This window comes from Gloeophyllum trabeum (genome assembly GCF_000344685.1).
Source record: "Gloeophyllum trabeum ATCC 11539 unplaced genomic scaffold GLOTRscaffold_00012, whole genome shotgun sequence".
Taxonomy (NCBI): Eukaryota; Fungi; Basidiomycota; class Agaricomycetes; order Gloeophyllales; family Gloeophyllaceae; genus Gloeophyllum; species Gloeophyllum trabeum.
Genome location: NW_006920421.1, coordinates 367,389 through 382,320, shown reverse-complemented (window position 1 = coordinate 382,320; position 14,932 = coordinate 367,389). Strand labels below are relative to the sequence as shown.

The window sequence follows — 14,932 nt, the reverse complement described above, 5'->3', positions numbered from 1 at the left end:
GTACGCTCGTTATTCCTAGTGCATCCGGCGGCATTACGATGCTGCTTTTTGGTAGTGGCGCCCGGTCCTCAAACCTCGTCCGAGTGGAAAGATTTATGCAGTGAACGCCGAAACACTGAATGTTTCTAGGTTGGAGTATTGGAACTCAGAACCAGGGATACGAGTGCAATCAAATGCGAGCTTCTACCATGAGTGTAGTAGAGGATTGGCGAGAGGAAGGGGGAGATGAACACGAGGTGGATCCGCGTCATATTCATAGGTTTCTGCATTGCGGCGGAGAGGCAAGCGCGTCCCGTGAGAGAAACAGCGTCGTTAGAGACGTCCCAGACCCATGTGTCACTTGTCGAAAGCCCCGTTGCGAACGCGCATTTCGGAACATAAGTTAGGGCAATTTTCCGATGCTTTACGCATCGTATCCTCCCTGCTCTGGTGATCCGTGGCTTGAGGGAATATTGAGGTTAGGTAGCTCGGGTTCGCTAGCCAATAAAAACACAACGTCGCCGCGGACCCATTGTCTTCTAACAGATAATGTATTTGCGCATCGGCCATCATTTGGATGATTAACCTTTAATTATAGTGCGTCGGGGCCTCTGCCCGTATGACATGACCCGTACCGGACCATGGATTCCGCAACGACTGAGCTTGAGAAAGCATAGGTAGTACGAAACCAGAAGGCGGATCCCACATGAAGAGACCATCGGGCAGCAACTGCGCTTCGGTGCTTCGTCTTGTAGCCGTCTCGAGTCCTTCGTAGGTACGGAGAGCCCAGAAGCTATACGTCGCACGAAGTAACCAATCCCCTATTATCAAACCCATGTTTGCGTCCAGTTCGGTGCAGTTACAGAGGCAGTTATGCAGGGCTTCATCGATGAGCTCGAGAGACCGAATGAAGAGTTCGGCTTCGAGGAAACTCGCATTGCAACGGCATCCGAAGTAGACGCAACGAATATTCCGAACCATTCAGAAGCCGAGTCCAAGAACACTCGAGCAAGAGCTGATATAAAGAACAGTCTGGGCGAAGTACTTCTTCGTTTTGTCATAGCGCTCGACATTGCACACCGTGCGAGTGATACATGCTTGGCCACCTGACAGCCCGGGATGTGAGGGTAAGGTAGAGGAGATACCAGCTGAAGTCGGCGAGTGCCTCAGCCTCATAGCGTGTAATTCATTCATGCGCTCTAGTAAAGAGTCATGATCCCATCCGGAGATATAGTTTGAGCGAGTGCGGGCAAGCATAGAATTTTTTGTTGGAATACGCGCACCTGAGCGACGATAAGCTTGGGTCGCCGTCGAAATAAAATCTGGCGGTTGGAAAAAGATGAAAGCGGAGCTAACCTCGATGTCTCGACTTCGAGTACAGGCGGAACTTGCAAGTGCCAGTGGCAAGTCGAGAATCGAGATCCGGAGGACGCGCTGTGGCCACAACGCCACGTGGGTGCTCCTTCCAGGTTTGGACGGCTTTCAGGCTCCGCCCGCCCACCGGTGAACGCTATCGCTGCCGACAGCAAGCCCAAGGCATCAAGCCAACGATAAAAGCAGAGGTACTCGCCGCCTTCCACGCAAAGTGAGTGTTTCGCTTGGTCCCAATTGTCCCTCTGGCTGCAACGGAAGTTATCCGGTCTCGTTTGGACGTCTCGCTGGGGTTGGATGGCGGACGGGGACTATGGATGTACGGTGGATTGGGAGCATGAGTTCTGACATCCTGTCGTTAGCCGGAATAAGTGCGACACTCGACTCGCAGTACGTTCGCTCCTTTTTAATGGCACAAGTTCTATCTAAACTGCTAAACACCAGCTTCCGACCCCGATAACCCACTTCGCCCAGCATGATCATTTCGAAGCAGAACAGGCGCGTCATCTACGAGAACCTCTTCAAGGGTACGTCGGGATCGCATTGCATCACTGCTTACACAGACGTACCGCTCGCTTGCAGAGGGGGTGATGGTCGCCAAGAAAGACTACAATGCACCAAAGCACGAGGAGCTCGAGTCGATCCCTAACCTGGAGGTCATCAAGGCCATGCAGAGTCTTACTTCCAAGGGCTACGTCAAGACTCAGTTCTCGTGGCAATGGTACTACTACGTTTTGACTCCCGAGGGTGTCGAGTACCTCCGTGAATGGTGAGTTATGCTTTTGCCCATGATCCCCGCGTCGAAATATCCATGTCCCTGCACCAAGGCTCCACCTTCCCGCCGAGATTGTTCCTCAGACACACAAGAAAGCCGTCCGCCCGCCACGGCCTGCGAACGTCCGACCGGGTACTGGTGGCGAGGGCACGTACCGTGCCCCCCGTGGCGACCGGGATGACTACAGGAAGAAGGAGAGCGCGCCTGGCGAGTACAGGCCCCAGTTCGCGGGGGTCGGTCGCGGCGCGCCGAGGGATTAAGGGTTTGGTCGGTGGTGGTTTGGCTGCTGGTCGGGTCGAGACGGGCTCCTCCCTCTGTCATATGCTAGCCAAAATGGAGTATGAGTACGTCATGCCTAGCTATGTGCTATGTTTATTTCCTTCGCTTTGCTCTCCCTTGTACAAGCATCCCTGACCTAGTGCCTACCGCGCGTGACCGGCCCCATCGTGAACTCCAATCCGCAGCGTCGTCGATAAGTGTTAGTGTCGTACATTCCTCGTTTTCATCCGCGACTGCAATGACCGCTCTATTGCCTTGCATCGGAGGGGCAGCATAGCACCTTGGCCATTTCAGTGTGCTGTGGCACCACGTTTGCGGGAACAAAAGGGACCAGCTAAGCTTCGTTTATCGTGGTCTACTTTTGTACAGCTCACGTCCAATGCATGTGCCAGTTATCGCTGATGATATAAGTATATTCAGAATCCCCATATGGACGATCATGACTTTATAATCTCCTTCACTACAAGCAATGAGGAAATGCGACCATACGGCCCTGCAGTCTCGTACTGTGGCAAAGGCGAGATTACCTACACTAGCATCTCACGCTTAATGTCCACGCCAGGGTTCGCAGAGGCCCAAGAAGAGTATGGACCGCCACGAGCGCCATGTGCCCAAGGGATTTCCCATTCTATGTGGCCAGTTGGGCTTGATATACTTTGCGAAAATCCACCACAACAGGATCGGGGTCCAGAGCAGAGGTGCGCTCAGGACGCCGAGAACTGCGGATGAGAGGATGGGCGCGGAGTAGCCGCTGTATCCTTCAGGGTATGGTATGACCCGAAATAAAAGATGAATCGACAGATCTCATGTGGCGGTGGACGATAGCGGAATGAACTTAGGGATGTTGTGTAATATGGAGGCTCTATATGTACAAGCGGGAGAAGTTACTGGGACAAGGGCGCGACTAGAAGGACCCTTGCCTTCACAAATTAGAGCTCATATCGGATGTAGGTCCTTGGGTTGTCGGAAAAGCACTAAAACCCTGATCAGGCCTGATGAAGCCTGACAGCCTGATAAGCCATGATCATGCCTTATAAGAGTTTGTATTCGCCCTGATCATGCTCTCGTCAGGCCTTGTCAGGCTCGATCTGGCATGAACAGCGGGGAGCACCTTCGCCTTTCGCAGGTCCAGCTACTATTTCCTTCATTGTCATCTCCATTTATATGAATTGTATTCAGTGTAGGTTAGAACTACAGCACTATAGCAGCCCGACAGGTGTCACCCATAAGCCTGCGTTATATGGGAGCGAGATGACGTATATAATGAGATCTGTCTTGGGATTGCGCGTTGGTGTAGTGGTGTACTCATAGCAAATGTTCTCACAGTGAAGTAACACAGTAGCGTATGTTGAGCTGGGCGCTGACTTAGCTGCCAGGTTCTACAACATACCAGAACATACCGGAACTCTCTGGAACATTCTGGTATATTCCATTATTGTACAAGGCACGGAGCTCATGTGGGTCAGTGACATCATAGGTGGAGCTCAGTAGGATTATAGATATTCCATGTAGCTTAGTCAGCCTATGGGCCACAGAGTATATAAACCCTGCAGCTCTGCTGCCTAATGACAAAGGGTCGTTCATACAAGCTTTACCAGTAGCTACAGCATCCAAGCAATACAGGTGAGTTGTGTAGGGCGCACTGTGCATGCTGCTGCCTCCATAACTCTTCATCAGCGTAGTGTTCAGATCACGGCCAGAATAACATTCCCTGTAGTAAATTAAATGCTTGCACTGGCAATTGAATAGGCTACAAGGTATTTGTAGGCTCCATGATCAATGTCAAAGTGCTACTTAGGTAGTAATTGGAATGGAAGGTGGCAGCACTAGTCTTTTCTTATTATATTTCACGAAAAGCCTGATCAGGCCTGATCAGGGCTTGTCAGGCTGATCACGGCATATAATGAGTTTTTGAATCTGACCAGGGGGTCCCAAACCTGACAGTCAGATCATGCCTGGCCAGACCAGATCACTTATGATATGGCATTTTCGATTTTCCGACAGAAGTGTGCCATCCCACTCAGCCTCAATGTCATGTTGAGGGTACAGCATACTATAAAGGGTCTTCCATTTATGCACGAGCACAGAGTAAGCCACAGTGTACGTGGATTGCAGTCTTCTACATGAGTTGCGGAGATCTTGAATTTCGATAGGATATTCATGGACATAAAATCGTCTGGAACCACGAGAAGTTGGGGACCAAAGGTCCAGACGGTGATCCTTTTCAAGATATGGGAGCACATGCGTACGACCCTTGAGACCAGTGGACCTTGGAATGGTATACATACTTCCGCGAGAGAGGCGAGGAGACTTGGAGCTCTGAGTGCATGTAGGTACTAACAAGGTACTAAGGTAGGCAGCCAAGAAGTCCACGCCACCGGGTCACCGGCTTCACCCGATCGTGAACGCATCCTTGCTTGAATCGCCTCGCCGGGGAGGCCCGGCGATCGAATACTAGTACGCATTGAACGTGAAGCATGTTCCCCTTAGATTCTTCTAACTCCCGTATTGCAAAACACTGAATGAGGAGACTAACATGCTTACATGCAGTTGTTTAACCGCAGTTCAGAGAATCGTGGCACGTTGTTCATTGACGCTCCGTTGCATACTAACCCAGTTGGGACAAGGGACACCAGATGAAGCTGCTGAGTAAAAATATTCTGATTGACTCGGACAGGATATTATAGGCGAGTGAGAACTGACAAGCATACCCGCTGGCACGAAGGTGATATCAACATATCAGGTATCGTGCTATTCATTCATGATTCTGAGCAATTTCCTACAATAAGACAAATCCACAAGCATCTCTCTATTCCTCAGCAACTAAAACAATCTTCTTCCCTTTATTCTTCCCCTGCAGCACGTCTAGGATCGCTTCGCCGACGTTCTCCAGCCCCTTCGTGATATCATCGGCGTACTTCAGCTCTCCGGTAGCTAACTTTGGCGGAACGACGCGGAAGAACTCCTCTTCGTACTTCGAGGCGAGGCGGAAGAAGAGAAACCCGTACAGAGAAATCGTTTTGCGCATGATCAGAACCAAGTTCTAGAGAGGAGTCAGCGGGCTACTGGCTCAGCGTACCTAGGCGGTAAGCACGGACCTTGATGCCGTACGGCTCGGTGGCACCATATCCGCTCACCATGCCACATTCCTATATCAATATTGGAATGGTGAGTGAATGCTTACGGCGCAGGCGCTGTGGTAAATGTCACGTACGATGAAGCGTGCGCCGATGTGGGCTGCCTCGAGCGCCGCCTCTAGCGTCGGGCCTCCAACATTGTCCCAGTAGCTGTGCAATAAGCGCATCATAGTCAGACTTTGAAGGGAAAGCTGGAACGGGGGCCATACATGTCAATGCCACCTTCCTTCATCAATACCTCTAGTGTGTCGATCGCCTTGTAATTGAATGCAACATCCGCGCCGAACTGTCCGGCCAACTTGACCTTCTCTTCGGAGCCTGCAGAAGCGATGACCTTGCACCCATCGAGCTTCGCTAATTGTATCAGCATGCTTAGCCAGAATCAGTACTTCGGACTGCCTGATGCGAATAAGGAGTGACACTCACGAGCCCACTGGACCTGCTGCTGCGGTGACGAACACCGTCTCCCCCTTTTTCGGCGAGGCGTACTCCTTCCACGCGTAGTATGCTGTCTGGCCGGGTCCACCTGCCGCGCCAAGGTACACGGACCACGGGAGCTTCTCCTTATTCTCGAGCACGCGGTACTTCGTGTGATCGGTGTCAACGAAGTACTCCTGGAATGCTACGAGGCAAAGCGTCAAGGTCTGAAGAAAAACCAATTGGGAAGGACGTACGGACGATACCGTAGACATGATCGCCTGCTTTGAGTGCAGAATTGTCGGAGCGCACGACGATGCCTATGCCAAAGTTATCCAAGGGCTTTCCCATGACAAAGGCCGGCTAGACAGGAATTGCATTGCTGTTCATCAACATGACAATAGGCGTGGTGAGGACATGGTGTCTACCGTATAGCTGTTGAAATCCTCGGCCGACATCCTGACGCGCATGGCTGGATCAATGGACAAGAAAAGGGTTTTGACCAGGAACCCGCCGTTCAGAGGCGCAGTCTCCGGGTCGATGGTCTGGCTGCCATCAAAAACTGTCGTCTTCCCTGGTTCAGGATAGCCTACGAACGAACATCACAAATCAATCAATGGTCACTGAATGCCCCGACAGACCCTGCTCACCTGTTGGGATCTCTTTGAAGATGTGGCGACCATTTCTGACTGAAACCATACTAGCGGCACCGTGACTATGCAAGTTACCATCATCGCGCTCCTTTATTCGGGCGACGCACTAGGTTAGTCACCATCGAGCTGGGCTAGATAATCCATCCTCTTGCTGATTAAGCCCAGTAACGATTAGCATCGAACTGTCGAGTACATGTAACGAGCTTCGCAGACTGATGATGGAATGTCTAGATGTTGATAAGCTTACAATCATGGGCGCTTTCATAGTCGGGATAAACCAAGAATTGCTATAATACACATTAATATTTTGCTGCTACGAAGGCTTCACTCTCACTCCTCCGCGACCAGAATGACCTTCTTGCCCTTATTCGTCCCCTTCTGTACCGACAGGATCGCCTCACCGACGTCCTCTAATCCCTTCGTAACATCTTCACTGTACTTCAGCTCGCCGCTGGCCAGCTTCGCCGGGATGACGCGGTAGAACTCCTCTTCGTACTTCTGTCCGAGGCGGAACACGAGGAAGCCGTACATCGAAATTTGTTTGGCCACAACGAGCATGAGGTTCTGCACAGAGTAGGTCAGTGGAACAATATCGGGTGTATGGAAGAGAAGTAGCTAACCTTGACGCCGTAGGGCTCGGTGGCGTTATACGCGCTGATCATGCCGCATTCCTGTGTTATTGCAGTGATGAGTGCATGCTCACCGGAGCAGATGTATCGGGACTTGGACACTTACGATGAAGCGTGCTTCTGGGTGTGCAGCGTCAAGGGCAGCTTCGAGGGTCTCCCCGCCGACATTATCCCAGTAGCTTACCAATCCAACGAGTCAGAGAAAACAGATCGGGAAACTGAAAGGGGCTTACATGTCGATACCACCCTCCTTCTTCAGCACCTCCCGCGTATTGGTCGTCTTGTAGTTGAACGCGACGTCGGCGCCGAGCTTCTTGATGAACTCGACCTTGTCCTCAGAGCCCGCAGATGCGATAACTTTCAGTCCGTCGAGCTTCGCCAATTGAATCACGAACCTACGCATCGAATTCAGCTCAAATTTCACACCTCATTTACGTATAAAACAGCACGTACGATCCAACAGGCCCAGCGCCCGCTGTTACAAACACTGTCTCGCCCTTCTTGGCGGCAGAGTACTCCTTCCAGGCGTAGTACGCCGTTTGGCCGGGCATGCCTGCTGCGCCGACGTACACGGACCAGGGTAGCTTCTCCTTGTTCTCAAGTACGCGGTACTTCTTCGGGTCGGTCTCGACAAAGTACTCCTGGAATGCTGCATCGTCGCTTATAGGAAACTGAGAAGAGACGGCCAGAGCAGAGGGACTCACGGAAGATGCCGTAGAGATGATCGCCTGCCTTGACTGCAGGATTTTCGGAGCGGATGACGACGCCTACACCAAAATTCTCCAGGGGCTTCCCGATGAGGAATGGTGGCTGTGATCACCGACGCATGACTAGTGAGCAAATGTCGGGTAAGGATTTAGCTGGCCTGTACGTACCGAGTAGCTCTCGACCTTCGGATCCCGCATCTTTCCCCGCATGTAAGGATCGATTGATAGCACAAGCGTCTTCAGCAGGAAGCCACCATTCAAGGGGACGGTGTCGGGGTCGATGGTCTGGCTACCGTCGTACACCGTTGTCTTCCCTGGCACAGGGTAGCCTACGTAAAGTTCATCACCCAGAAGTTAACAACTGATAGCAAACTGCTCTGCTGGATCCTGCTTACCAGTTGGAACCTCGTTGAAGAGGTGACGACCGTTTCTGACTGGAGCCATTGCTAACAGTGGTACTTCGCGTTCGAGTTACCAAAAGTTGACCAAAAGACAAGCTTGAAGTCAATGCGCCGCCACTGTTCTGTTTTATACCGGTGACGAAGCAGAACTTCGGGCTGCACTCGGTCTTCGTCATCGTCGAGTAAGTTCGAGAAACACGATATGTTCTTCCGTAGGGAGTCTCCTCTGCCGGCGAAAGTGGTGTGTCAGCGATCGCACAATCGTTCTGTGATTCAGCACCGTGGGAATCTGACTATGGACCGGTCATCCTGCAGCCTGCGAGTCTGCGACCGGGTATGAATAGACGGCGCCGGTCTTACAGCCATTTGCAGTTCGATGGGCGCACTTATTGAAAAATCATTTGCAGTCGGACCATGTCGGAGAGGGGAAATCAAGTCCCCGAGGTGTCAAAGTCTGACCCTCTAGACTTCTTTTCGTTCCTTCGACGTCCCTGGCACCATCTCCGACGCACTCCGACCATATGCGACTTTCTAAAGTGGTGGCCCATTATCGATCTGCAAATGGCTGTAACCAGTCTACATATATTGACAGGCTACATATGTTACCACTGGCTAGCTATTACTAAGGCTCGTAACAACCCTCTATATCAGATGAGCAGAACTAACGTTGTAGATCAACTACGGTACGGCATGGTGGTCACGAAGCCATCAATTGGCATAGGAACCAACCGCAGCATCTGGCGCGCGGATTGTCTGGCTTTGAACGCGGGCAATAAAGCTGAACTGAATCGAAATTGCACGACTTAGTCGCCACAAAGTGACAGAGTCCTAGGCTCTTACCCACATATACTATCCCTCCAATATGACAACAGCAGCAGCCCCGAGCGAGGCATCGATTCACCGCTGCACACCAGACATACTCCGCAATATCTTCCAGTTGGTGAAGGACGAGTCCCGGAAGAGCGCTGCATCTTGTACGAGAGTGTGCAAGGCGTTCCACGAGCCTGCGAGCGACGTCATTTGGGAGTGGCTTCCATCAATAGTACCTCTCATACGTTGCATGCCTCCGGATTTGTGGAAGGAGTCACAAGCAGAGTCGAGTTCAGCCCTTGTACGAGGCACTTATTTTCTAGATGTGCCCTTATAGTCTTCTGATGGCCGTGGACAGGTACTAGCTAGGTCATGCGTAGAAACCGACTGGGAGAGATTCACGTACTACGCAATGAAAGTTCAGGGGATCTATGCTCTCGGTGTCCACAAGGTTACACTGGATGCCCTCATCATTAACCGACCTTCCCTTTCTTTTCTCCCAAACCTCGATATCCTCTGTTCGTCTTTTGAGGAGGTTGAGTATCTGTTGCCGTTCTTTGTCCCGGCCATAAGGGAAGTCCGCATCCGCCCTACCGATCCGAAGCTTGAGCGTGATCTTCTGCCGAAGGTCATTCTCTCACTAGCTGCCATGGTTCAGCTCTCGCCAAACATTCGGGATATCACCGTCGAGGGGGACATTGATATATCTGCGAATCCCGCCTTCATGAACACGTTGAAGCATCTTCGTGATGTGCGACTGTTCAGCTGTTCCATCACACCCATCTCTCTTCAGTTTCTCACCGCATTGGCGTCTTGGCCCCAACTCACGTCGCTGCGCGTTCATGCTGCACGGAACTCTGGCTGGACCAGAGAAGTGTGGACACCACTTCTCGAGCTATCTGCTTCAGATGTGCCGGAAGGACTGCAATTCCGCTCGCTTCGCAAACTTTTTGTTGCAATGAATCAGCGGATGCCGGAGGTTGTTATGAAGAGTTTCGGTATGTTCCACAACCTGACACGCCTTCAAGTCCTCCACCAGGACGCTAAAGAGCCAACGAAGCTTCAAGGCTGGCTGGAAGATATCGGAGAACACTGTTCTCCCAAGTGCTTGCAGCTTCTGGAGCTCGTCCGATGGAAATTCGAGGCCCCGCCACAGCAGCCAGCTGAACTATTCCTTGAAGGGGCAATACTCAAGCCGCTCAAACCCTTCTCAATGTTGCGTACCCTCAGGATAGATGTCGAGTATGCCCTAAATCTTAGCGACGAGACACTCGAAGAATTCGCGTCGTGCTGGCCCCTCATCACCCGTCTGGACCTTTGTACCGACAACAATGCCGATCCGTCCAACTTACCTCGAGTCATGGTAACTCCTCTGGGCCTGATATCCCTCGTCAAACTCTGTCCTGACCTGGAGCAGCTTTCTATCGTCTTCGACGCCACGAAGATCCGCCTTGTCGAGGGCCAGCGTCCAGGACGAGGTGTCAGCGGTAAGAAGACAACCAGTCTGGATGTTGGAAAATCACCTATCTCCGACGCTCTGGACGTCGCAGAGTTCCTTTCCGATCTCTTCCCATCACTGGAGGAGGTCGAAACCGAATGGGGGAGGGGGACGCGGGAGCAGGAACACTGGGCTTTAGTAGACAGTGCGATTACGCGATTTGCAAGGATACGGCGGGAGGAGAGGAGACATCAGTCGGCATCCGTCCCTGTCAGTGCAGAGGCGGGATCATCAGGTGAGAGGCATAGGGTTCACAGGCGGAACGGGAGCTTATGTTCCTTCCCCGCGGCTGTCAGCTCCTTGTGGAGCGCTTTGAATCCTACTTCAAGGCAAAACATGGTGTAGAACACCCCGTTCAGCGCTTCTACAGGGTAAGCCCACCACGTGCGGCCAAAGTAGGTCACCCGTTTTTCGAGATCAGATATAGTGATTTGTTCGGCTCCTGGAGAGTCTTCATATCTGGAATGAATGGTTTACTTCATGTAAATACTGTACGATAAATCAGATCTTTGTTGTACACTAGAAGCGAAGCGGCGGTGAAACTAGCTGGACACAGCTGCGACGAACTGCACTCCAGTGATTAAATGGCACGCTGAGGATAATCATGTGACGACTACCCGCCCGTCGTGAATGGGTGCCTCCCCTGCGCGTAAGGAGAGCCACACAGGGCGAGGGAGCATACTATTTGGCCCGTACATATGCAGCATTGACATGGAATACTTACACCAAGCCCTCCGCCAAGATGGCATCAAAAGATCGCGGCAGATGTGAGATACGGGTGATTGCATTGAAATCTGCGGACACATCAGTTTCGTCATGGTGATCGCATCCCTTCGGCGTCCTTGACAGTCTCGAACTTGCGACCCGCAGTAGAGGAACATTACTCACATAAGCATGAGCCTGTTGTATTGACAAAGTTCCCGCGCCGTCGTCCGATGTTCGCATAAAGCCAGGCGGGATAGCAAGACAATTGCGAGGGAAATATGAGGTGGAGAACGCGCTAGAAGGCTTTTCACAACTTCGGTGTCGCATACGGTGGCGTAGGACGTCCATCATTGACATGCATGAAGATCGGCCCTTTTTCGGATGATAGAAGAGACCCTGAATCACTTGAACACGGATAGGGTATGTGGTTTCTTCCAAAGCTAAGCGGTGGGGGAAAGCGGTGGGGGAAAGCGTAGCGGCATAACGTACGCCGAGCTTTGAGTTTCATTTTCTTTGTCAAAGACGACGAACATGTTGCATGAAGCGTCCAGGTCGATGCAGCCGCACGCGTGGAGAACCGATGCTTCTACCGTTCCAAATATCCGTCGGGTTTCCAAAAAGCAGAGAGCCCGCGGATCATAATCCGATTGAACAGGATTATTACGAACGCAGATTCGACGTTTCTAAAATATCGGATAATAGGATCGCGCCGCTTACCGACCGAAGCGGGGAGGGTGCACGATACTAATTGCAACCTGATTTCCCCACCACATCGGACAGGAAGACCGTCTTGCGCGTAGTGAGTCTTAGACGGAACAAGAAAGAGCACCAAGACGCCGACGCAGAGCAGCCAGGAAGCCAGAAAATCACGATAGAGGCAGAGAGGCAGGGTACAGTTAGATGCCAGCAGATGCCGCTTCTAGCATGATTCGAGCGGGGCGTTTGACAATTGCGAGGGAATTTTCGCGGTGTATGAAGGGCGCAGACGTACCGTAACGGGAGACGAAGGTCCATGATAGACTGTTCAGCTTTAATAGCCCTCCAGCGGGTCATCGTCCGTGATATCTGGGGTGCTATAAGCTGCACGATGAGCTCCCAACTTGTCGGCGACAATGCTGCGCATTAGGGATGGGCTTCCATCTGATATTGAGCGGAAAGACAGTAGGTCATAGTCAGACTTGCGTAGAGTACAAAGGGCACGTAAAATGAAGAGCTCGGAACGCTGAAGATGGAACGTAACCTTCGAATATGAAGAGATCTTTCATAACTGCCGTCGACCACGCCACCGACGCTATCGTCCAAACTTGTAGCATCGCGGGCGCTACCTCCGCCATCACGCTGCACAGCAAGGGTGCCCAGTATGGGCTTCCCGTTGTACTGCAAAAGGGAAACGCATGCTGGTCAGCCTGGCCGCTGACGAGGATCCGGTCGGTGCAACACTACAGCTGTGTTGTTGTCGTGGGTGGCGGTTCGCGGTTAATTGTGTCTGAAACCGGCCAAACATGCGCAAACACGTCCGTTATGGAATTCTTATGCAATCCTCTAGTCTTCTCGTCTTTTGTCTCAGTTCCTCGAGCGGGTTAGGGCTCCCTGTTTATTGTCTCTGACGCTTTCTGGAAGATCGTGTCAAGAAGGTGCCCAGGGGTCGGTTATCTTTGTATACAAAAAGCCACTTTCATATTCCACCCGTCGACGTCAAGAGACAAAAGCCATTTCCGAGACTTTTTGTCTTGCCGTGAAATTGCAGTGAAACATGGACGCACTCGTCCAAGATGATCCACACGATTATAGGTATCATAGGCTAGGTATTTAACATGCATGACAATGGCAGTGTTTTGCTAGCATCCGCTGCCTGCGACCACACAATACCCCGTCGACAGCCCATTCATTGTTTGACATCGATTACTTGTTGTTCAAAGCAATGGCCACTGCTTACTACTCACGACCTGCTGCGGCTAACTATCATTCGCCGTCGTCATCCTCGCATCACAAAGAGAGAGGCTACCGCTTGTGCGATACTTGTGGTGCCGTAGAGACTCCCGCCACTGGCCGGTTCCGCTTATGCGGCGGCTGCGTAAGTCGGAAATATTCATGGTTAAAAAAATTGAGCTGACTTGCGTGTGATCTTTCTCCAGATGACTACGCAATACTGTTCACAGGATTGCCAGAAATCGCACTGGGCCTCGCATAAGGCCGTCTGCCAACACACTTCTTCGCAACTGTCTGCGGCCAAGCAGCATGCAGTGTCCGGTTACTCCGACGAGAACGTCGCCAAGTACCTCCGCAAGTTTACCTCGACCTTCACCGACCTGCTCAGCTGGGCCGGCTTCCAGGCGCTCCAGCTCAAGCGCTGCCCGGCAAATGTTCGGCAACAAGCCTTACTGGTCGAATTGAGTTTCCAAAACTCGTCCGACCCGATGCGCCGGTGAGTTTAGGCTCAGGCTTAACCTTCCTCACTCCGCGTTTATCAGAATACTGACTCTGCGGCTGCGGGATCTCCAGATTTGCGGTAAAAGGGACGTACGTCGTACCTAGGACGTACGTTACCGACGCGGACGCGCTGGTCGCCGCGGATATACAGCGCCGCGAGGACCGCTGTCGGCGCGCGGGCGGCATAGGCTGTCTCGTCGTCATCATCCAATGCGGGGGCGTCAGCCAGGTGATGCCTGTTGAGGTTGACCCGCCGAGCAAGATCTCGTGGGACGAGCGGGACGACTGGTCGGATGTCCTGGCCCACTTTGTCCATTCCGGTCGCCCCGACTTCAAGCCAGTATCCACAACTCCTAGAGGGTGAGTATGTTTTTACGGGAATTCCTGGCATTCATTTGACGTCAACCTCGATCAGAATCTACTACGGATAGGCAGCAACCTATAAATATCCGCACGCTGCCTTGATCGGCGCTGCGCGCTGGTCATGGTAACCCGTCCATTCTTCCGTCCGATGTTGTACTCCACGATATTCGTCTTCTCCGTCTGTATTTATCCGCTTTCGTCGCTTTCGTGTATCCATCGCATTTGTATTTTCACGACATCTTGACCCTTCGCCGGCAATTTAGTGTAGCTCTTTGGTTATTCGTTCACGTAGCTGTATCTTATCGCTGGCTGTACGTTTATAATGAAAGAATGGACTTTGTATTCCTCCCGCTGGCAGGTCACACATGAAGGGGGGGTACACAGCATTACGGGAGAAAGCCCGAAGGGCTTCCCGCCGCAAATGGGCCACCAGGCGGGGGTTTGGAGATCGTGGCTGAGCCGGGACTCCCGCCTAGAAAACCACATCCATGACCCAGTAATAAATACATGTCATGAGAAAACACAAGGGTGCAATGAAAGCCATGGGTGCCTCAAAACCTCTCATGCCACCTGAAAACCCAGTGGGAAAAACAGTGTGGAGAGAGGAAAGCTACCAGGCATTGTACAATCTGCAGCTTATCAAACATAAGGGTGGGCAGGGAGGGAAAAGCAAAAGGTAGCCTATGTGGAGCCCATATAGCGCGCTTGAGTGAGCGCGTCGTCGCCGTCGAAAGCAGGAGCTGTCACTGTGACCTGCGTAACGCTCACATTCATACAA

At 52.0% G+C, this 14,932-nt stretch overlaps 5 protein-coding genes across 5 annotated transcripts; 3 read left to right on the top strand and 2 right to left on the bottom strand.

Annotated features, from left to right (window-relative positions):
- Positions 1–1,477: 1,477 nt before the first annotated feature.
- Positions 1,478–2,577, top strand: GLOTRDRAFT_64203 (uncharacterized protein). The gene is made up of 5 exons (XM_007870626.1): positions 1,478–1,564; positions 1,713–1,740; positions 1,795–1,877; positions 1,933–2,119; positions 2,178–2,577. Exons 3-5 carry the CDS (start codon positions 1,826–1,828, stop codon positions 2,383–2,385), a joined length of 447 nt encoding a protein of 148 aa, XP_007868817.1. The 5' UTR covers positions 1,478–1,564; positions 1,713–1,740; positions 1,795–1,825; the 3' UTR covers positions 2,386–2,577.
- A 2,539-nt stretch (positions 2,578–5,116) lies between these two features.
- On the bottom strand, positions 5,117–6,686 carry GLOTRDRAFT_117358 (NAD P-binding protein). Its single transcript, XM_007870625.1, has 8 exons — positions 6,609–6,686; positions 6,387–6,547; positions 6,216–6,321; positions 5,968–6,163; positions 5,751–5,912; positions 5,619–5,691; positions 5,503–5,553; positions 5,117–5,447 (listed from the first exon to the last, which is right to left on the bottom strand). The coding sequence occupies exons 1-8, from the start codon at positions 6,655–6,657 to the stop codon at positions 5,214–5,216; spliced, it is 1,032 nt and encodes a 343-aa protein (XP_007868816.1). The 5' UTR covers positions 6,658–6,686; the 3' UTR covers positions 5,117–5,213.
- Positions 6,687–6,772: 86 nt separating this feature from the next.
- On the bottom strand, positions 6,773–8,556 carry GLOTRDRAFT_64200 (NAD P-binding protein). Its single transcript, XM_007870624.1, has 8 exons — positions 8,343–8,556; positions 8,116–8,276; positions 7,945–8,050; positions 7,694–7,889; positions 7,474–7,635; positions 7,347–7,419; positions 7,232–7,282; positions 6,773–7,175 (listed from the first exon to the last, which is right to left on the bottom strand). Exons 1-8 carry the CDS (start codon positions 8,389–8,391, stop codon positions 6,942–6,944), a joined length of 1,032 nt encoding a protein of 343 aa, XP_007868815.1. The 5' UTR covers positions 8,392–8,556; the 3' UTR covers positions 6,773–6,941.
- A 675-nt stretch (positions 8,557–9,231) lies between these two features.
- Positions 9,232–11,001, top strand: GLOTRDRAFT_140231 (uncharacterized protein; the record flags this gene model as incomplete). The annotated part of the gene is made up of 2 exons (XM_007870623.1): positions 9,232–9,459; positions 9,517–11,001. Exons 1-2 carry the CDS (start codon positions 9,409–9,411, stop codon positions 10,999–11,001), a joined length of 1,536 nt encoding a protein of 511 aa, XP_007868814.1. The 5' UTR covers positions 9,232–9,408.
- A 2,215-nt stretch (positions 11,002–13,216) lies between these two features.
- Positions 13,217–14,404, top strand: GLOTRDRAFT_117356 (uncharacterized protein). Its single transcript, XM_007870622.1, has 4 exons — positions 13,217–13,435; positions 13,497–13,786; positions 13,864–14,151; positions 14,207–14,404. The coding sequence occupies exons 1-4, from the start codon at positions 13,283–13,285 to the stop codon at positions 14,220–14,222; spliced, it is 747 nt and encodes a 248-aa protein (XP_007868813.1). The 5' UTR covers positions 13,217–13,282; the 3' UTR covers positions 14,223–14,404.
- Positions 14,405–14,932: the final 528 nt, after the last annotated feature.

What these genes read in the sequence shown, in the direction of transcription:
- GLOTRDRAFT_64200 (XM_007870624.1), bottom strand. Translation starts at nt 8,391, where the DNA reads ATGGCTCCAGTCAGAAACGGTCGTCACCTCTTCAACGAGGTTCCAACT. An exon ending in ACCCAGAAGCACGCTTCATC is followed by an intron (nt 7,283 to 7,346) that starts GTAAGTGTCCAA and finishes GCAATAACACAG; the next exon opens with GAATGCGGCATGATCAGCGC. An exon ending in CCGAGCCCTACGGCGTCAAG is followed by an intron (nt 7,176 to 7,231) that starts GTTAGCTACTTC and finishes TACTCTGTGCAG; the next exon opens with AACCTCATGCTCGTTGTGGC.
- GLOTRDRAFT_64203 (XM_007870626.1), top strand. Translation starts at nt 1,826, where the DNA reads ATGATCATTTCGAAGCAGAACAGGCGCGTCATCTACGAGAACCTCTTC. An exon ending in CTACGAGAACCTCTTCAAGG is followed by an intron (nt 1,878 to 1,932) that starts GTACGTCGGGAT and finishes GCTCGCTTGCAG; the next exon opens with AGGGGGTGATGGTCGCCAAG. An exon ending in GTCGAGTACCTCCGTGAATG is followed by an intron (nt 2,120 to 2,177) that starts GTGAGTTATGCT and finishes CCCTGCACCAAG; the next exon opens with GCTCCACCTTCCCGCCGAGA.
- GLOTRDRAFT_117358 (XM_007870625.1), bottom strand. Translation starts at nt 6,657, where the DNA reads ATGGTTTCAGTCAGAAATGGTCGCCACATCTTCAAAGAGATCCCAACA. An exon ending in AGGATTTCAACAGCTATACG is followed by an intron (nt 6,322 to 6,386) that starts GTAGACACCATG and finishes ATTCCTGTCTAG; the next exon opens with CCGGCCTTTGTCATGGGAAA. An exon ending in GCAGCAGGTCCAGTGGGCTC is followed by an intron (nt 5,913 to 5,967) that starts GTGAGTGTCACT and finishes ATTCTGGCTAAG; the next exon opens with CATGCTGATACAATTAGCGA.
- GLOTRDRAFT_117356 (XM_007870622.1), top strand. Translation starts at nt 13,283, where the DNA reads ATGGCCACTGCTTACTACTCACGACCTGCTGCGGCTAACTATCATTCG. An exon ending in TCCGCTTATGCGGCGGCTGC is followed by an intron (nt 13,436 to 13,496) that starts GTAAGTCGGAAA and finishes ATCTTTCTCCAG; the next exon opens with ATGACTACGCAATACTGTTC. An exon ending in TCGTCCGACCCGATGCGCCG is followed by an intron (nt 13,787 to 13,863) that starts GTGAGTTTAGGC and finishes CGGGATCTCCAG; the next exon opens with ATTTGCGGTAAAAGGGACGT.